General features: G+C 43.7%; 1 protein-coding gene across 1 annotated transcript in view; it reads left to right on the top strand.

Annotated features, from left to right (window-relative positions):
• The window catches only part of cgnl1 (cingulin-like 1), a 33716-nt gene continuing 17844 nt past the window's right edge, over positions 1 to 15872 (top strand). Inside the window, exons 1-8 of the mRNA XM_071528544.1 lie at positions 1 to 138; positions 2722 to 4459; positions 4697 to 4791; positions 6880 to 6985; positions 7322 to 7423; positions 7755 to 7897; positions 9551 to 9689; positions 10622 to 10834. Coding sequence (XP_071384645.1) covers positions 2774 to 4459; positions 4697 to 4791; positions 6880 to 6985; positions 7322 to 7423; positions 7755 to 7897; positions 9551 to 9689; positions 10622 to 10834 — 2484 coding nt within the window. The 5' untranslated portion in view covers positions 1 to 138; positions 2722 to 2773. The remainder of the gene's footprint in view (positions 139 to 2721; positions 4460 to 4696; positions 4792 to 6879; positions 6986 to 7321; positions 7424 to 7754; positions 7898 to 9550; positions 9690 to 10621; positions 10835 to 15872) is intronic.

The following is a 15872-nucleotide window of genomic DNA, read 5'->3' as shown; positions in this document are numbered from 1 at the left end:
ACAAGACCAAATAACTTAGAAAAGTCTGCGGGGTGGGGTTTGGCACGCTTACTTTCCTAAACCGCATATACTTCTTTAAAGTCCTCTTTTATTAAACGTTTATAATCTGCGTAAACTGAAGGAGAAAAAACGACGCTGGTGAGTAAAAGTTTTCTTTGGAGCCAAATCATCCAATAATGTTGGGAATGTGAGAGCGTTAAACGGCGCTGGATCAATTCAGCTGAGAAAAAAAAAGTTGTTTCACTGAAGATTTAACGCATGAAAGAGAATCGGAACTTGCTGTGAAGTTGTTGCGGTGACTTAATGAACAGTAAAAGTTTTAAAGTAAAGCCGAGAGCAGTTCATTATAGCATGCCACCTGTTGCACTGAGCAGCGATGTGAAATGGCCAGAAACAGCATCAAGTCAACCTGCTGCTGCTGTCTCTGGATTTAAAGTTATTACTAGGTTTTCCTCTGATGCACTGGATGGAGTGTGAAGGCCACATTTTATTTTAGTCTGTGGTCGACCTGACGCTCTTCTCCATCAGTGCAACAGATGAAAACACATAAAATTCTCAATCACATTACATTATTTTACTTTTGTTTCAGTGCACGTCTAATTTTCATTTTGGAAATGTACACTGTAATGCAAACTGTACAAACTGCTCTGCTTTCTGGTTTTATGGTAAAAGTGACTGTATTGGTTTAGCACAATTGACTTCCAGTGTAAACCTTTTATATATTCACATCTCCTGCTGTTCTGTTTAGTGCTGCAACGATTAATCGATTAGTTGTCAAATATTAAATTAATTGCCAACTATTTTGATAATCGATTAATCGGTTTGAGTAATTTTTTAAGATAAATATGTCAAAATTCTCTGATTCCAGCTTCTTAAATGTGAATATTTTCTGGTTTCTTTACTCCTTTATGACAGTAAACTGAATATCTTTGGGTTGTGGACATAACAAGACATTTGAGGACGTCATCTTGGGCTTTGGGAAACACTGATCCACATTTTTCACCATTTTCTGACATTTTATAGACCAAACAACTAATCGTCCTAGTTCTGTTCATGTTTTCTTTGTCGACTAGAAACACTCTCAGGCAAACTGTGACATAGCAAACTAGTTAGCGCACATGTGGGCAAACATATTCTCCTTTATTTTCCTTTGCCGAGTTTCCCCTGGATAGATGAAAGCCGGGGCCTTGACATCCTAACCTGTATCAGCGCTGACCTTTGCTCTGCATGCTGAGGGGTTGGTGAAGTTTGAGAGGGAGCGGGTCGTGCAATAGTTGTGGAGGAGAGGGGAGCACAGAGGGAGATGTTGGCTCAGCGAGGGTTTCCTCCCTCGCAGAGAAGAATACAATGGGAGGAAAAAAGTTGCACGCACCTTGGAGGCCTTGTGCGTCGGATACATGTGACACTTTGCATGAAAGAGTCTATTGTGTCGTCTTTAGCTTTATTCTGTCCTCCTGAGCACTTTTCCTCTTGGATAAGGCACTTTACCTTGGCCTTGTTCTTGCCTCCCTTCTGTGCAGGTTGGAAAGTATGAAGCACTGCCTTCTGAGTAATCGCAGAACCAGGATATACCAGTTACAATACTCATCTGTTTATCAAACCTAGGTTCTGTGGAATTATCTTCACTTGGTGCCATATTTTTAAAACAGGGTGTCAGATTTCCATAGGTCTGTCTCACCCTGTTCCATTCTAATGTGACATTGTGCTTTTGCCTTTGTTGTCAGTCTTATCAGTGTCCTTCTTCCAGGCCCATCACAGTTTATCTTGGTATTGTAACATGAGGTGAAATGGGACATTATCAGCAAGGCAAACAGGAACCTGTTAAGAGCCCATTGTCCAGTGAAACACATGGCGGCTGCTGATGGCTTTGTTTTTAGTGGCTTCCCAGGCATAAATATCTTGGATAGTTTACCTTAATTGTCTGTGTATTTTGTGAGCAGTTTGCCATTGCCAGCTGTGTTCTCACAACGCTGCTGGGAGGTTTTGGCCCCTCACAGAAAGCAAAATTAGCGATTGCTAACTTGGTTGCAAAATGGATTTGGTACACTCTGAAATACCCTGCAATTATAATAAATGTGACGAAATTGAGCTGAAGAAGATTTATTTCCCCTCCTTTCCTAGCACTTCCCATGGACAGGGGCTGCAAATTACAATGTAATTTACAAGGATCAACAGAGCTGTGTATACACACACACACACACACACACACACACACACACACACACAAAGACTTATTTAGTCTAAATACAACAACCACCAAAGTTATTTAGAGATGACAGAGTCTGTGAGCTCTTAGATTATTCCCAGGCGTAGATGATGACACATGTTGGTGTTTCCTTTCTGTCAGTATCCTTTCTCATAAGCTGTTTATCCTATATCCTTTGTCACACACTGTAAACAGTCATTTTGTTATATCATACCTGTTAGTCACACACTCGTTATGCCATTCTAAACAATACCTGGTCATATTTGCTGTTCGAATGAATGACTCGTATTTTTCTAAGGCCAAGGTTGGTGTTGTAGGCAAGACAGGCATCTCACTACACAAAACACTAAGCACGCAAGAAAAAAAAAAATTAATTGGATGGCATAATTAAATGCAATGAGGCTTTGATGTTTCATTAGTGGCTGAGGGTGGAACTGGGAAACATTTGTTGACATTATTGAATTGTGCGGTGTCTCATTTCTGACTAATACAACCGGTCTATACCTTCTCTGCAGAGGTGGGCCACCTGATCCAGGGAGAGGGATTTATTTTCCTTCTGCATTCCTGATGGAGTCGTACAGAGTGACTGGCATTCCTAACAGCGGACTGCAGCGGGGCTTCACCCAGCCCCCTCGCTCCTCCAGGGCCCACAGTAATGGAGCTGGCACGTACGGTCTCAGCATCCGTGTCCAGGGTATAGATGGACACCCCTATGTAGTTCTGAACAACCAAGAAAGGGGTCCTCAGTCCCATATCGACCCCGACAGTAATGGGTACATCGACACAGATGGTTCTTTCATCGAGAACTACAATGAGTATGATTTCAGAGGAGGCAAGGAGGCTGGTTCGAACAGCCCCTTCATGGAGTACAGGTCTCAGAAGATGGTTCAGCATACTGGCCCTGAAAATGGTGTTGCCAATTCACAAGGAAAGAAACCCACCCTTCTGAACTTTCAGAAGCACCCTGAGTTACTGCAGCCGTACGACCCAGAGAGAAACACTCTGAACCTCGATGGGCTCCGCAGCCTGCCTTCGCGCCCTCAATCTCTGGCCGAGACTGGGAACCAGCGCCGGGGTTCCTCTCCCAAATCTGCTGTACCTGCGGTCTCCCATGCCAGGTCATCAAGCCTGGACCGGAATAAAGTTCCCGCACCGCAGGATAAAACACAACTTCCAACCCAGAGCCAGACCGAGACTGCCCTCTCTAAGCCTAAAACCAAGCAAACACAGCCCCAGTCTTTGCCTCCGGCCCAGCTTGCTCAGCCCCAGACCAGGCCGCAGACCCAGGTGGCACAGCCCCAGTCCAAACCTCGCCTCACCAAACCGAGTCCATCTCAGTCCAAGCCGCTCTCTAAACCTCAGCCTCAGCACCAGTCGGCTCCGCTGTCCCAGCCTCAGCCCTCCACAGTGTCGAGTCCCACAAGTGAGCAGAGCAAAACCTCCTGCCGATCCCCCAGTTCCATAAGCAGCGCCAACTCCAGCCTGGAGCGCAGCCGCCGGGAGCCTGATGTCCTTCCTCTTCGCAGGACAGACTCCAGTGGGCCGGTCCTGCAGACGTCTTCCCGCTCCCGCCACTCCTCCTCATCCTCCACCAACACCTCCAAGGCCCTGCCGGACGACCAGGTGGAGGCCCTGTACGCAGACACCATCAACCGCCACCAGAACCGCCGCTACATCCCTTTCCTCCCCGGCACAGGCAGAGACATAGACACAGGCTCTATTCCCGCTGTCGACGAGCTAATCGAGAAGTTTGACGGTAAAGATGGCAGCCACCAGCGAAGGGGCAGGGCGGGGCGCAGGAACAGAATCAACCCAGAGGACAGGAAACGGTCGCGCAGCGTGGACAGCGCCCTGCCGTTCGGCCTGCGGGAAGGCTCCAGCTACATGGACGAGTTCAGCCGGAGCCAGGGCACGTCGATGGAGCACGTCCTCCGGCCCTCACAGCTCCGGCTGCAGAAGACAGCGGGCACTCAGGACTCCTGGGTGATGTCAGTGGACGGTAAGGTCAACTCCAGAGCCTCATCTTGCAGCACCAGCGCGCCCGGCTCCCCTCAGAACACCATCTCTACAGGAGTCGGCTCCATCCAGGGGTACAAAAGGCCGCAGACTCGCACCTCTTCTCTACCGTTCAAGAGTAAAGACAGTGTGGACGGGGCCTCTTCACCTGGCAAGGTTTTGAGCGGTGTGGCAACGTCCCTGTCCAAGCCCTGCTCCACCACAGGCAAGAAGCCTAGTGCAGAGCCAGATGCTCAGGTAAAAGATTTGTTATGTGCTCACTTATTGAATCTGACATTTCAAGCCATTTTCAATCTTTTTGTCAACAGTTTTTCCATTAATTAATGTGTCTTTGACTTCAAATATCAGCAGCCAGTCTGTGGTTTCCAGTGTTCTCATCTCTCTCTCTCTCTCGCTCTCTCTCTCTCTCTCTCTCTCTCTCTCTCTCTCTCTCTCTCTCTCTCTCTCTCTCTGTTCATTTCCTGTTATATCCAGGCGACACCTGATCTTCTGAAAGGTCAGCAGGAGCTTTCACAACAAACACATGAGGAGACAGCAAAACAAATTTTGTTCAATTACCTTAGGGATGGGTGAGTTATTATTGCAGACTTTTCTGTTCTTTATCAATGATGGTTTTTATTTTTGTAAACAGCTTTTTGTTGGTTCAGTGTCATGGCTCCTAATGTTTGGGGGTTCAGGACTGAAAAAAAAAACAAGAAGCCTAGCCTAAACATCTCCAATCATAAACTGTGATTTAATTTTAGCTTCATTGCTTATATTGTGAAAGTATTGTAGTGTGAATCGATGGCTGCTTATTGACTCATGAACCGAGCATATTGTTGTCCTTACAGCCTAAACGTAAGACATGCCAAGTTGTGCTGTAAGGTAATGCATCATCTAAAAAGAAACTGCACTGTGGGAGAACACATAAATGGTTTTTATCAGAGCCTGACTGGTTGTGATAAAAGTGAAGGAATGTGCTCTCCCTTCCCTCCCATCCAGGCTGTGAATGATTCAGCTGTCTGGAGTTTGTCTCTCTATCCCCCTATCCCTCCCTCTCTTTCTCTGCCTTCCTCTTTATTGAATAGTGAAATGAGCTGAAAACTTTCTATTTGTTTGTGTAATCTGACACTGTTATACCCAATCCTATGTTGGATTACGTTTAAATTGGATTAAGTTAAACGCAATTAGGTTTTTGAAGGAACCAAGTGTGAAGGTCTGTAGATGTCAGTGAAAGGTAAATTGACTTGCTGTCAAGAACTGTCATTTGTAGAACCTTCTAAATTGCACACAAAACACCTGCATCAGTGTCACTTTAGTTATGCATGATTTTTCACTGAGAATCTTGAAAGTACACCAATTGGCAGGTTCTTGCATTTCATGCATGTGCTGCCGTCTTGTATAATGTGGAAAAAGAACAGGAAACTGCTCTGGGTGTGTCGGGCCACAGGTCAGGAGTCACAGGACAAAGGAAAGGAAACACAGATGGAAGTGCTGGGCTGAAACTGAGCCACATTCCCAAGGCCCAGAAGACAAACATTCACCAACAGGGGTTATAAAGGTTTAATGAAAATCATCTGGAAGAGGGAAAGGGAGGCGGGGGTTTTGGCTTTCTGTGTCAGCATTGTAATTCATTGAAATAATATATCACTGTTGTCATGTGAATTCGTCCTAACTCCCAATTTTGGTGATTTTCATGTTTTCACTTCAGTTGAAGGATATTGGAGGATACCATTTTTGGGCTTTCAAATCCCACCGGATGAACTAAAAAATGTGAGGTGGTCAAGCTAAAAACAAGGCTGCTTTTGTTAGCTGTGGAAAAAGTGACATTTTGGAGATTTGAGGTTTTTGCCATTATTGTCATTGGTTGATATATTAGAGAGCAGTGAGCCTGATGTAGAAAATCTGACATATTAGAGTGCGGCTGGTTCTACAAAGGTGACCAAACGCTGTGAACCCTGGTTCATTGAACTTTAAAGAAGAGTCATTATACATCAGATAATTAATTGGCCACTGTTGTGTAATATACCATCTTAAAGGTCTGAATGTCAAGATCAATCAATCTATAAAAAACAAAAAAATTGTTGACATTTGAAGGTGTAGGATATTGTGACACCTACGCTGTCGTTGATTCACATCCTAATTATTATTAACATTTCCAATTATGGCTCTGGTTTCTGTCTGTAATATTACCAACGATACTCTGTCTTAAAAAGTCTGCGATAACCCCATTCCTTGTATGTTTTGTGCAAGCCGAACCCCAGCCCAGACCTTTTGATTCCTCCATAGTTAGTGGATGGGTGTAATGAAGCTGTCTGTGCTGCGAGGTGACACATCAAAGCAGCGTTATCCGTCCTGACCCTCCGAGGGCTGGGAATGAGTTACCATGTTCCCAGAACAGCCAGGATTTAAGCCCTGATCCACCATGCACTGAGAGGGGTTTTTGACCTTTCATTACCACAGTGTGTTCACATACCTGTGTGTGTGTGTGTGTGTGTGTGTGTGTGTGTGTGTGTGTGTGTGTGTGTGTGTGTGTGTGTGTGTGTGTGTGTGTGTGTGTGTGTGTGTGTGTGTGTGTGTGTGTGTGTGTGTGTGTGTGTGTGTGTGTGTGTGTGTGTGTGTGTGTGTGTGTGTGTGTGTGTGTGTGTGTGTGTGTGTGTGTTTATCTGTGTCTGCAGAAGCAACGATAACGATGACACTACCAAGAGAAAGGTCAACCTTGTCTTTGAGAAGATTCAGACGCTGAAGTCGCGCGCCACCGGGAGCGTCCAAGGCGACAACAAAGTGAGACATTGTTGTGTCATTTAACTGGCCTCCACAAACAGTTAAATCTGTGAGCTTACAGTATTATTTCAGGCTCTGAGGCTTTAGCTTCGTGAGAGCATACTAAGCACACAGGCAGTGTTTACTTTGCATAGCAGACACTGTGAGCAATTGAATATTAACCATCTACAAAAAAAACAGAATGCTAATGTCGGAGTCCTTCCTCAAATGTCACTCAATTATGATATATTTTGAGAAAGCGAAACAGTTTGCTGTTATATCCAGTTCATATCAGTTTTATTTAGAATGGATCAGTGAGACATAAGCAACTGCAACATGTGTGTGTTCCTCCACCAGTCCCTTGACCTTACTGCCCAGACCAAAGCACTGCAGGAGCAGAACGCTGAGCTGGAGAAGGAAATGGCTGAACTGAAACGAAACCTTGAGGAACAAGCCGTGGTAACACACGTACTTATGATAACTGTGAACTTTGTTGACTTGAGAATATCCTTGCTCACATGGTACAAGATTATAAGAGAAACTAATCTTGTAAATGCCAATTCCTCAGTGCTGGAGACATAAATGATTAACTGCAGAAATACAGCCTGATGCTTAGCTAAAGATCACCTAGAGTAGCTGTAAAAATGCCTCAATATGAAATGAATGCACGTCCTTTCAAATAAAATCACGGCTGCGTGTTTGAGTGTATTTCTGTTTGTGCTTGCGTGTGTGTGTGTACGCATAGAAACATGGATACATTTATATTTACTTTTGTTTATTTCACAATCAGAAGAGTCAGTCGGAGGCTGAGAGGAAGACGGCGACAGGTCTGAAGGAGCTGCAGCAGGATCTGGAGCGGAGTGAGGAGGAGTGCCAGCGTCTGAAGCAGAAACTGGCCAAAACAGAGGCTGAGCTGCAGACCACACTAGAGGAGTAAGTGGAGAGTGACGATACTGAAGGGTGGCAAGTTAAGAAATGAGGACGTTTTGCCCTATCTAATTGTATTTTTGATTCTGTTAAATTTAGCTTGAAGTGTTATCGGTCAGATGTTGCAGTACAAGCATTGAAAGTTGCTTCAAATCCTGTATTTCCATTTACTAGGGATGGGACGAAATATTGGAATTCAATATACATCGCTAGAAAAATTTGTAACTCTGATATAAATATAATTCTGCAGTCAGACTTTGTTGTCACTGAACTTTTATTTATTTATTACATCGTATCATAGTTGTATTGAATTGTGAACCCCATATTGCGTATTGTGAGATAAGTGTATCGTCCCATCCCTACCATTTACCGATCTGCTGTAGTGTCAGTGTCCAGCCCCCATCCACTGAAGCCCCACAGGGCGCTGTACTGATATTTATGATGGTGAATGTCTGCTGATGAAGTCACTTGGCCTGGGGCACGGACTGTCGATCCTGGAGAAGATACTGAGTCACAAACCTGCTGTACCATGAAAGTCCTGTATGATGAACTCACTTAGGCCTTTCTGCTTCTGTCAGAGTGCAGACTGTTGATAAATCACCTCCCCTCCCTTCTGTCCTGTGTCATTTACTCAGGTTGTTGCCATGTCATATCATATCTGCTTCTGTGCTGCTTGGTTTTTCTCTTGTCCTCCATGTTAGTGTCTGCTTGGTGACTGAGTTACTGTTCCCTCCTATATTATGGCCTGTCCAGCTCCATTTCCTCCTCCTTCAGTTGTAATTCTATTGTTTCTTGACTGGTGAGTCTCAGTCTGGTGTTGATGATGGTGTCCGCTGTCCAGGAAGTGTAGAGGTTTACCTGTATTTGTAGCTTGCTGGTTGTGTTTGTTGGGGTTTCCTCTAGGTTTCAGATTTGTGCAGCAGGGTTATTTTGACCTTTGTGTTGAAGGTTTTTATGTTGTTTTAAGTGTGATATTTTTGGCTTTCCAGATCATATTGAGGCTACTGAATGCTGACCCTCCTTTTTGTTTCGTTTTTTTCAATTTTTGTCTTTGACATCTTATTTATGCCTCCTTCTGTGGTGGTGGGTCTTTATTTCCCTTTCAATTCTGTTCTTAGGGTCAAGGATGTTTTTACTTTTTCTACTTTTACTACTCATCTGTCTCTCAGTTGATTACTCTCTGTAGTTCCACCAGAGGCCGGTTGTAAGATTTACTAGACACTAGAGTATGTAGAAATGGACTTTGAGAGACGTTTGGTTAAACTATCCAGTAATGGAGATCTTAGCTTTTCTCAGTCTGTTACTTGCAACAGGACTAGATTCCCCTCATGAAACAGTCTGTATCATTGTGTGATGATTTGTTTGAGGAGCCTCTTGTCACTCATCACCCCCCCCCCCCATGTGTTGTAATGTGGAGGTGGTTTGGTTTCGCATTATCAGCTGGCCAGCACCCAGATATTACTTTTAACCTCTGTGTTCTGTAGGCCAAGCATTCAGACACATCACAGGTGCTGCCATTTGTATGTGTGAATTAAGGTGCAGGTGTGTGTGTGTGTGTGTGTGTGTGTGTGTGTGTGTGTGTGTGCTTGCATACGTGTGTGTGTTCCCATGTGTCCCTGTGCTGTGTTGTGACTCTGTGTGTGCTGTGTGGTCTGGCAGGCTGTTCCAGGTGAAGATGGAGAGGGAGCAGTACCAGACAGAGATCAGAGACCTGCAGGACCAGCTGTCAGAGATGCATGATGAGCTGGACATCGCCAAGAAGTTGGCCGCTGATGGAGAGAAAGACACCATGATGGCGGTAAAGCACAGTGCTCACTGTTCTCAGAGGAGAAAGACAATTACACGGATTCCTGCTCAAACCCATAACCCCTTTAAAGACCCCATGAAATGGCATTTTTACTTCCTTGATTTGATGCATTTCCTGTTGAAACAGGATGTTGGGGTGGGACATAATGCAGTGAGGGATGATTCTAAAGTCTAAACCAATGGATGGTTTTATTGGTTAGAAATGTATATTTACGCCTACTAGGTCACCATTAAAGATACTCTGTTTTCCAGGAAGTAAAAGTAATGGGAGTTCATTTCATGGGGACTTTACGCTCCTAGAACATGTCACCGATGGCCACTGGCAGCTACTTTGTGCTCACCGCTGGTCATTGGCCTCGTTCAAACCGCTAACCTGCTCTTTTCCTCTTGAAATGTATCCAAAACCAAATGGTGAAGGTCAACTTAGAAGTGAGTTAACTCTTATTTCACACGGTTTCAACCATATTATGCTTAGACACATCCGATGTACGAATACTCATATCTTTCTAGTACTGGGCTTAACCAGTTGTTATAGTCTGTCATTCATACTGACATGCATATGACAGAATGCAATTTAGCCTGCGGAAAACCTTTGTTATAAACCTCAAAAACCTGTTTTGTATATGATGGGGCCTTGATCTGGAAAGAATTCCCACTGGAGACATTACAGAACAAACAGTCTGAACAAATATGTGTTTCTGAATATCTGAAATGAACATGATGGGAGTTAAGTTTCCCTAATGGCGCCATGGGTTTAGGGAATAGACGAGTCACTTTTGTAATGCATCCCAGTTTAGTCATGGAAGGTCCAGTCTGGTTTGGGCACAGAATCAAACCTGTAGTGTGACAGTATGCCTCAAACTCTGCTGCCATAATGCAAAAGTGTGATATTCTATAGCTTCTTGTCTCTTCTCTCGTTGGCAGGACCTGATGCAGCTGAAAGTGGAGCTGCAGGAGGTCCTCCTGGCCAAGGAGGAGCAGGAGGAGGTGCTGAGGAGGAGGGAGAGGGAGCTGACGGCCCTGAAAGGAGCGCTGAAGGAGGAAGTGGCCACTCACGACCAGGAGGTGGACAAGCTGAGGGAGCAGTATGAGAAGGAGATAAGCAGGCTGCAAACATCCTTGGAGGAGGCAAAGCAGGTAATAAGCCTCCTCTTTGTCACCCCCTCCACACACACACACACACACACACACACACACACACACACACTCCTCCAGTTTTGCACTCCCTGCATTCCCTTCTCCTCATTTCCTCCCCCATTCCAGTAACACACCCTGTCAGAGAGGCGGTGTAGAGATAAGTATTGCATCAGGGGAACTGGAACGGTGTTTGTTTTGCATTGAAAGTGGTGCCATATGTTTGGCAGCAGAGGTTAGGGGCTGCTTTGAAGTGACATTATTTACACCTTTCCACAAGCTTCACAGCTCAGGAGAGCAACAGGAGATCACCTAGTCTTAGTAACAGATACAATAGGCCTGATGTATCCAGAATAAGAAAAAGCGCTCAAAAGCTATTCAAAAGCTTGTCCCTTTGAATTAGTTGAGAATTATTTGTGTATTTCTGTGGAAAGGATGTGCAGGAGGAGGAAAGGAAGGAAAGAATGGTTGTTTCTTTGGCAATCTCTCTTGCGTATGATACAAATATAAGATTGCAAGATTTCAACAGACAATTTACTGTCCCAGGCGAATTGCAAGATTTCAACAGACAATTTACTGTCCCAGGCGAATTTCCAAGATCAGAGTGCCAGGAAGAGTCAACAACAGCAACATTTTTGACTGTTATCTTCTAACTTAGTGAGGTTTGGCTGCATTATGACCACAGCTCAAAAATCAAACTCTTCTACATCCATATTGCATGTTGCTTCACTCCCCTGTCCTTCAGTGTGATACTTTTCTCACCACATGTGATTGCTCTCATTGTTACCACCATAACCCAGGGTGCATGCTGAAAAACAAGTTAACAGTTGACTGTTTCTGTGCTCTTTAAGGTTCCTCCCACATTTTTGTTAACCCTTGCAATTCCAGCTATACCTGTGCAGGTATACATTTTATCATGTGATAAGCATAGCACAGTTTTGCTGATGTATATCTACAGCGCTCAGCTATACTGTAACTCAGAGATTCCATGGTTTCCAGTTGCAGTGGGATTGGTCATGCTTGGTAGCATGGAAACGTAGATAATAAGGAGCTTAAAACATTCCAGTTTTTAATGGTGATGTAACTGCCATAACAAAATTGTTTGTCAGATTTGAATATTTTGCTGAACACAGACCTGCTATGAGAATCAACAGATACAGAATATAAACAACAATCATCTACAATACAGATTAAACTGTTTTTCCTTTCTTTAACACCACCTAAGTGGAAATTAAGGTCAGCTTGAGTTCAGACAGTTAAAGTGAGCCAACTGGACAAACGGATAAAAAGGAAACAAAAGACTATATCTTGTCATCACTTTTCATGGGAACACATTGGATTCTGTTTACCCAGTCAAGTGTGGAGGTGTTGCTTATCTAAGCCTGTTTCTCTAGAGAGGAGGATTTCACAGGAAAAACAAAGTTTTATCCCTTAAATATATATTTTTTTATGAATTTTTTTATGAGCAATCTATCTGTGTATGAGATTCTTTTGAGTTGCCTAACTTTTAAGATTACTATTGAAAAGTTAATTTGTAGTAGCAGGCTGTGAAGAAAGAAGGAAATACTACCACGAACTATCACGTAAAGCACTTATAAAGTTACAAAGCGCTATAAAATGAAAGGAACAAAACGACCATATTAACCATATTAACAATAAACAATAATAAAGGAAGCATTACTGTTTCTCTCTCTCTCTATATCCCTGTGTGTGTGTGTGTGTGTGTGTAATAAGAATACATACAAGTTGCAACACTAAAGGCTCTAATGTCCTCTCAGCAAGTGCAGCATCACATTCAAATGAAAAGAATTGCTAATAATCCTAACTTGTAAAGGCCTACGCAGCAAAATTTCATTTCAGGGGACTCCCACCAAACAAATCATCATTGCTTCTGTAGCACAATGAGAGCATTAATTAAAAGCGAGTTGATAAAAATGAGTTTTCTATAGAAAAGTAGAGGTTTGCCAATTGTATTTCCTCAGAAAATTGTTCCAAATTTTAGGGACTCAATACTACACATCAACAACTTTTGTCTGTAATCCAGACTTTGGGACAGCCAAAATGCAGTGGGTGGGTGGGGGTGGGGTGTGAGGTTAAGATGAGGCGAGGGATGGTGCACAGAGAGAAAGGACTGAAGAGACATTGTTTTGAGTGGGTAGCTGCATGGCTCACGTGTGTCCTGTTTGTGTCAGAAGAGTGGAAGTTGTCCTTGTCCTGGGCTTCCTGCGGCCTGGCGGGGGTCCACCGCCGCACAGCGCTCTGCATCAAGAGTCTGAGAACATTTCCTCTGGTAGAACAGAGGTACCGCTCCCCCGAGGGAGCATGTCATCTGGGGTTTACCCTCAATGCTTTGTAAACATGTTGCCAGATGAAGCCATTGTTTGTTTCTCTTTGAAGGATATAATAGACTTCTCACTATTTTGGGCCTTTTCTTTATGCCTCCTATGAATGTTCAATCAGAAGATAAGAGTTTTCCTTAAAGTTCGTCCTCACAGTCACACTTTCAGGGGATTATGCTCTTAATATGTGCCAGTCAAAAAACAAATCATCCCCCCAAAAAGTGACAATATGAAACACCAGTGTCAGCTTATGTGTTGTTAAATGTTTGTTGTGTTTGTCATGTATTTGTTTACTCTTTTTTAAAATGGTCTGTAATGTGCAACAGATAAGTCAGCATATAAAAGAGACACCAGTGTTGGCTTTCTCCAGTGTTAGAAAGTGAGACATGTAACAGCTGTAGCAAAATATTTTTAGGCATACTTGAAAGTGTTTTATGGTGATTTGAAAATTGCAGAATACGTAAAAAAGCATGCATAAAGTATGTAAAAACATGTACAATTAATGAATGGGATCTAATAATAAATGTTCTAATATTATTTTCAGAGTAATGAAGACATTTTGTTGTGCAATGTAGCACAAATACCAAAACAAATCTTACAAAAAAGTAAACTAAATATCACCATGACTCCGACAGGCATTTTAGCTCCAAAAAGTTGGCGGCATGTAAAGTGGCCAATAACCTGAACTACAGGTTTTGAGAAAGCCCGACATTAAAAGGAAATACTGCTTAAGATTTCACATACACTACTACTTTCAGAGAGAAAGAGAAAAAGAGAGCCAGTGCAAACTATGCATCTTTTTATTAATCTGCCCTGTCTCCAACCGAAGCGCTGCCTCCCCCTTTGTGTGGCCCTGACATTAGCAGCGATCAGAAAGGCCCATGCAGAGAAGAATGCTGGAAACTGGAGCACTAAATTGCTCTGTATACTAGTTAATTGCAGTGGCAAGCCATCACTAATCTAATGAGCTGTCGTTCCTGAGTTGTGTTGCGTTCCCCCTCTTTCTGCGCTCGAAAGAGTCGGGGTAATTGTGGACCGCAGTAGATGATGAATGATGAGTTTGTTTCACACAATAATAGCAGCGGGGGTTGGGATATGCTGAATAAGTGGGTCAGTATGCCGTGAAAAGGGGATGTGTGGCCATCCCTCTGAAAAGAGCGGGGGGCCTGTTTTGTGTCTTCAGTTGAAGGGTGTATTGTGTTTTTATTGAGTTGAGATGTGTGGAATCAAAGTTGAAAAAACCTGAGTGTGTTTTCTCAAGAATGTATCATACATTTTCTCACTTTAACAAATAGTACCCGACTGAATTCTTCACATTCTGTAACAAAAACGTTTGTAAATTTGCTAGTGGATTTGATCTTTCACACCAATGTGATATGTTGGAATGCAAAAAATGTGCAAAGACGAGGTGCAGTGAGTAGAGAGAGAAAGGTTTGTCTCCAGGAATGTGAGGGTCAGTGTGGAGAATGCACCCAACTGACGCTGTGCTCCAGCTCTGTTACAGTGCTCCAGCTCTGAGCTGTGGGCGGGGCTACCATCTTTTCTTTAATGCCTCTTCAGGCTGCTGCTGTTGCATCTCCATCTCTGTGGCATTCCTGATTCTCAATGTCAGATGCTTTAATAGGGCTCAGCCATAGCTCTCCTGCCTAACCCTAAACTCAGAGCCTAGTCTTTATCACACCATTTCCAGCTCTGTTATGTTTCACCCGGAGCCCCGAGCCACACCTTGTAGCACACATGCTATCATATATAACCTCAGTCCCAAATATGTTTTCATTTCCGACCTCCATATATTCCACACCCAAGACTCCATAGTGATCTCCCATTTACCTAAATACAACTCATTTTCTGGCCTGTGCCATATCCCAGCTCGCCTCTTGAGTAATCTCTGCCAGTCTATTTTCTCTGTGAACTGAAGTCTCACTGTCTGATCATCAAACTCGTGTAGCCCAGAGAGCAGTTCCCCTTAGGCTTGTTTTGAAAGTAAAGACTCCCGCAGGAGTCTGTGTGTTTGATGATAGCACTGTATTCCCAGCATAGCTGTAAGGTGCTGATTTAGCGGGCGACTGGAAGGAAGAGCAGGAAGGCAGTGAGTGAGGAAGGAAATGATGGGGAGAGTTTCTGGATCATGAGAGAGATGGCAAGGATTGAGCCTCGGTATGAATGAAAACACGTTTATCCTTGTTGGAATAATTTGTCTTCCTGGGCTTCAAATGACTTTTCTCAAGACTTCTTAGATTGATAACGTTAAGCACTCTACAAAACGGGGACTAAAATCCCAGTAGCCCATTGCGCCATTGTGGTAACTGTTCATAGCATGTTGTTGGTGTCAGAGAGCGAATGTTGCTCCGCCACTATATGAGGGTCAAGTCTGTGTGAAACCAGGCAGTGGCCTGGATATTTGTGTTTACTGGTCCTTTGCTTGGCTGCCTGTTGGGGCTGATGTTGTGGGAACCTACTGTACTCCCAAAACAGCTTGCAGGGCCTCGGAGTCAAGACAAATACACCAAGGAGAGCAGTGAAATATTGAGATGACCCAGAAGATTTGAGGCTAGTGGCAAAAAGCTTGCATTGCATTCATCAAGCAATGCTTTTACAAGGCAGTCTTGACCTTTTGGGAATTCGTTTGTTTTCATTTTAGGTTGCGCTAAGTTGTAGGTGTTTTTTCTGCTACAAATTCGACTGGTGATTGATGTCTTATT

The sequence above is a fragment of the Centroberyx affinis genome, unplaced genomic scaffold, assembly GCF_046629955.1.
Source record: "Centroberyx affinis isolate AG114_WGS23_722 - 3 ecotype Tasmania unplaced genomic scaffold, CSIRO-AGI_Caff_v1 ptg000002l_1, whole genome shotgun sequence".
Taxonomy (NCBI): domain Eukaryota; kingdom Metazoa; phylum Chordata; class Actinopteri; order Beryciformes; family Berycidae; genus Centroberyx; species Centroberyx affinis.
This window is presented reverse-complemented; position numbering and strand designations above follow the sequence as displayed.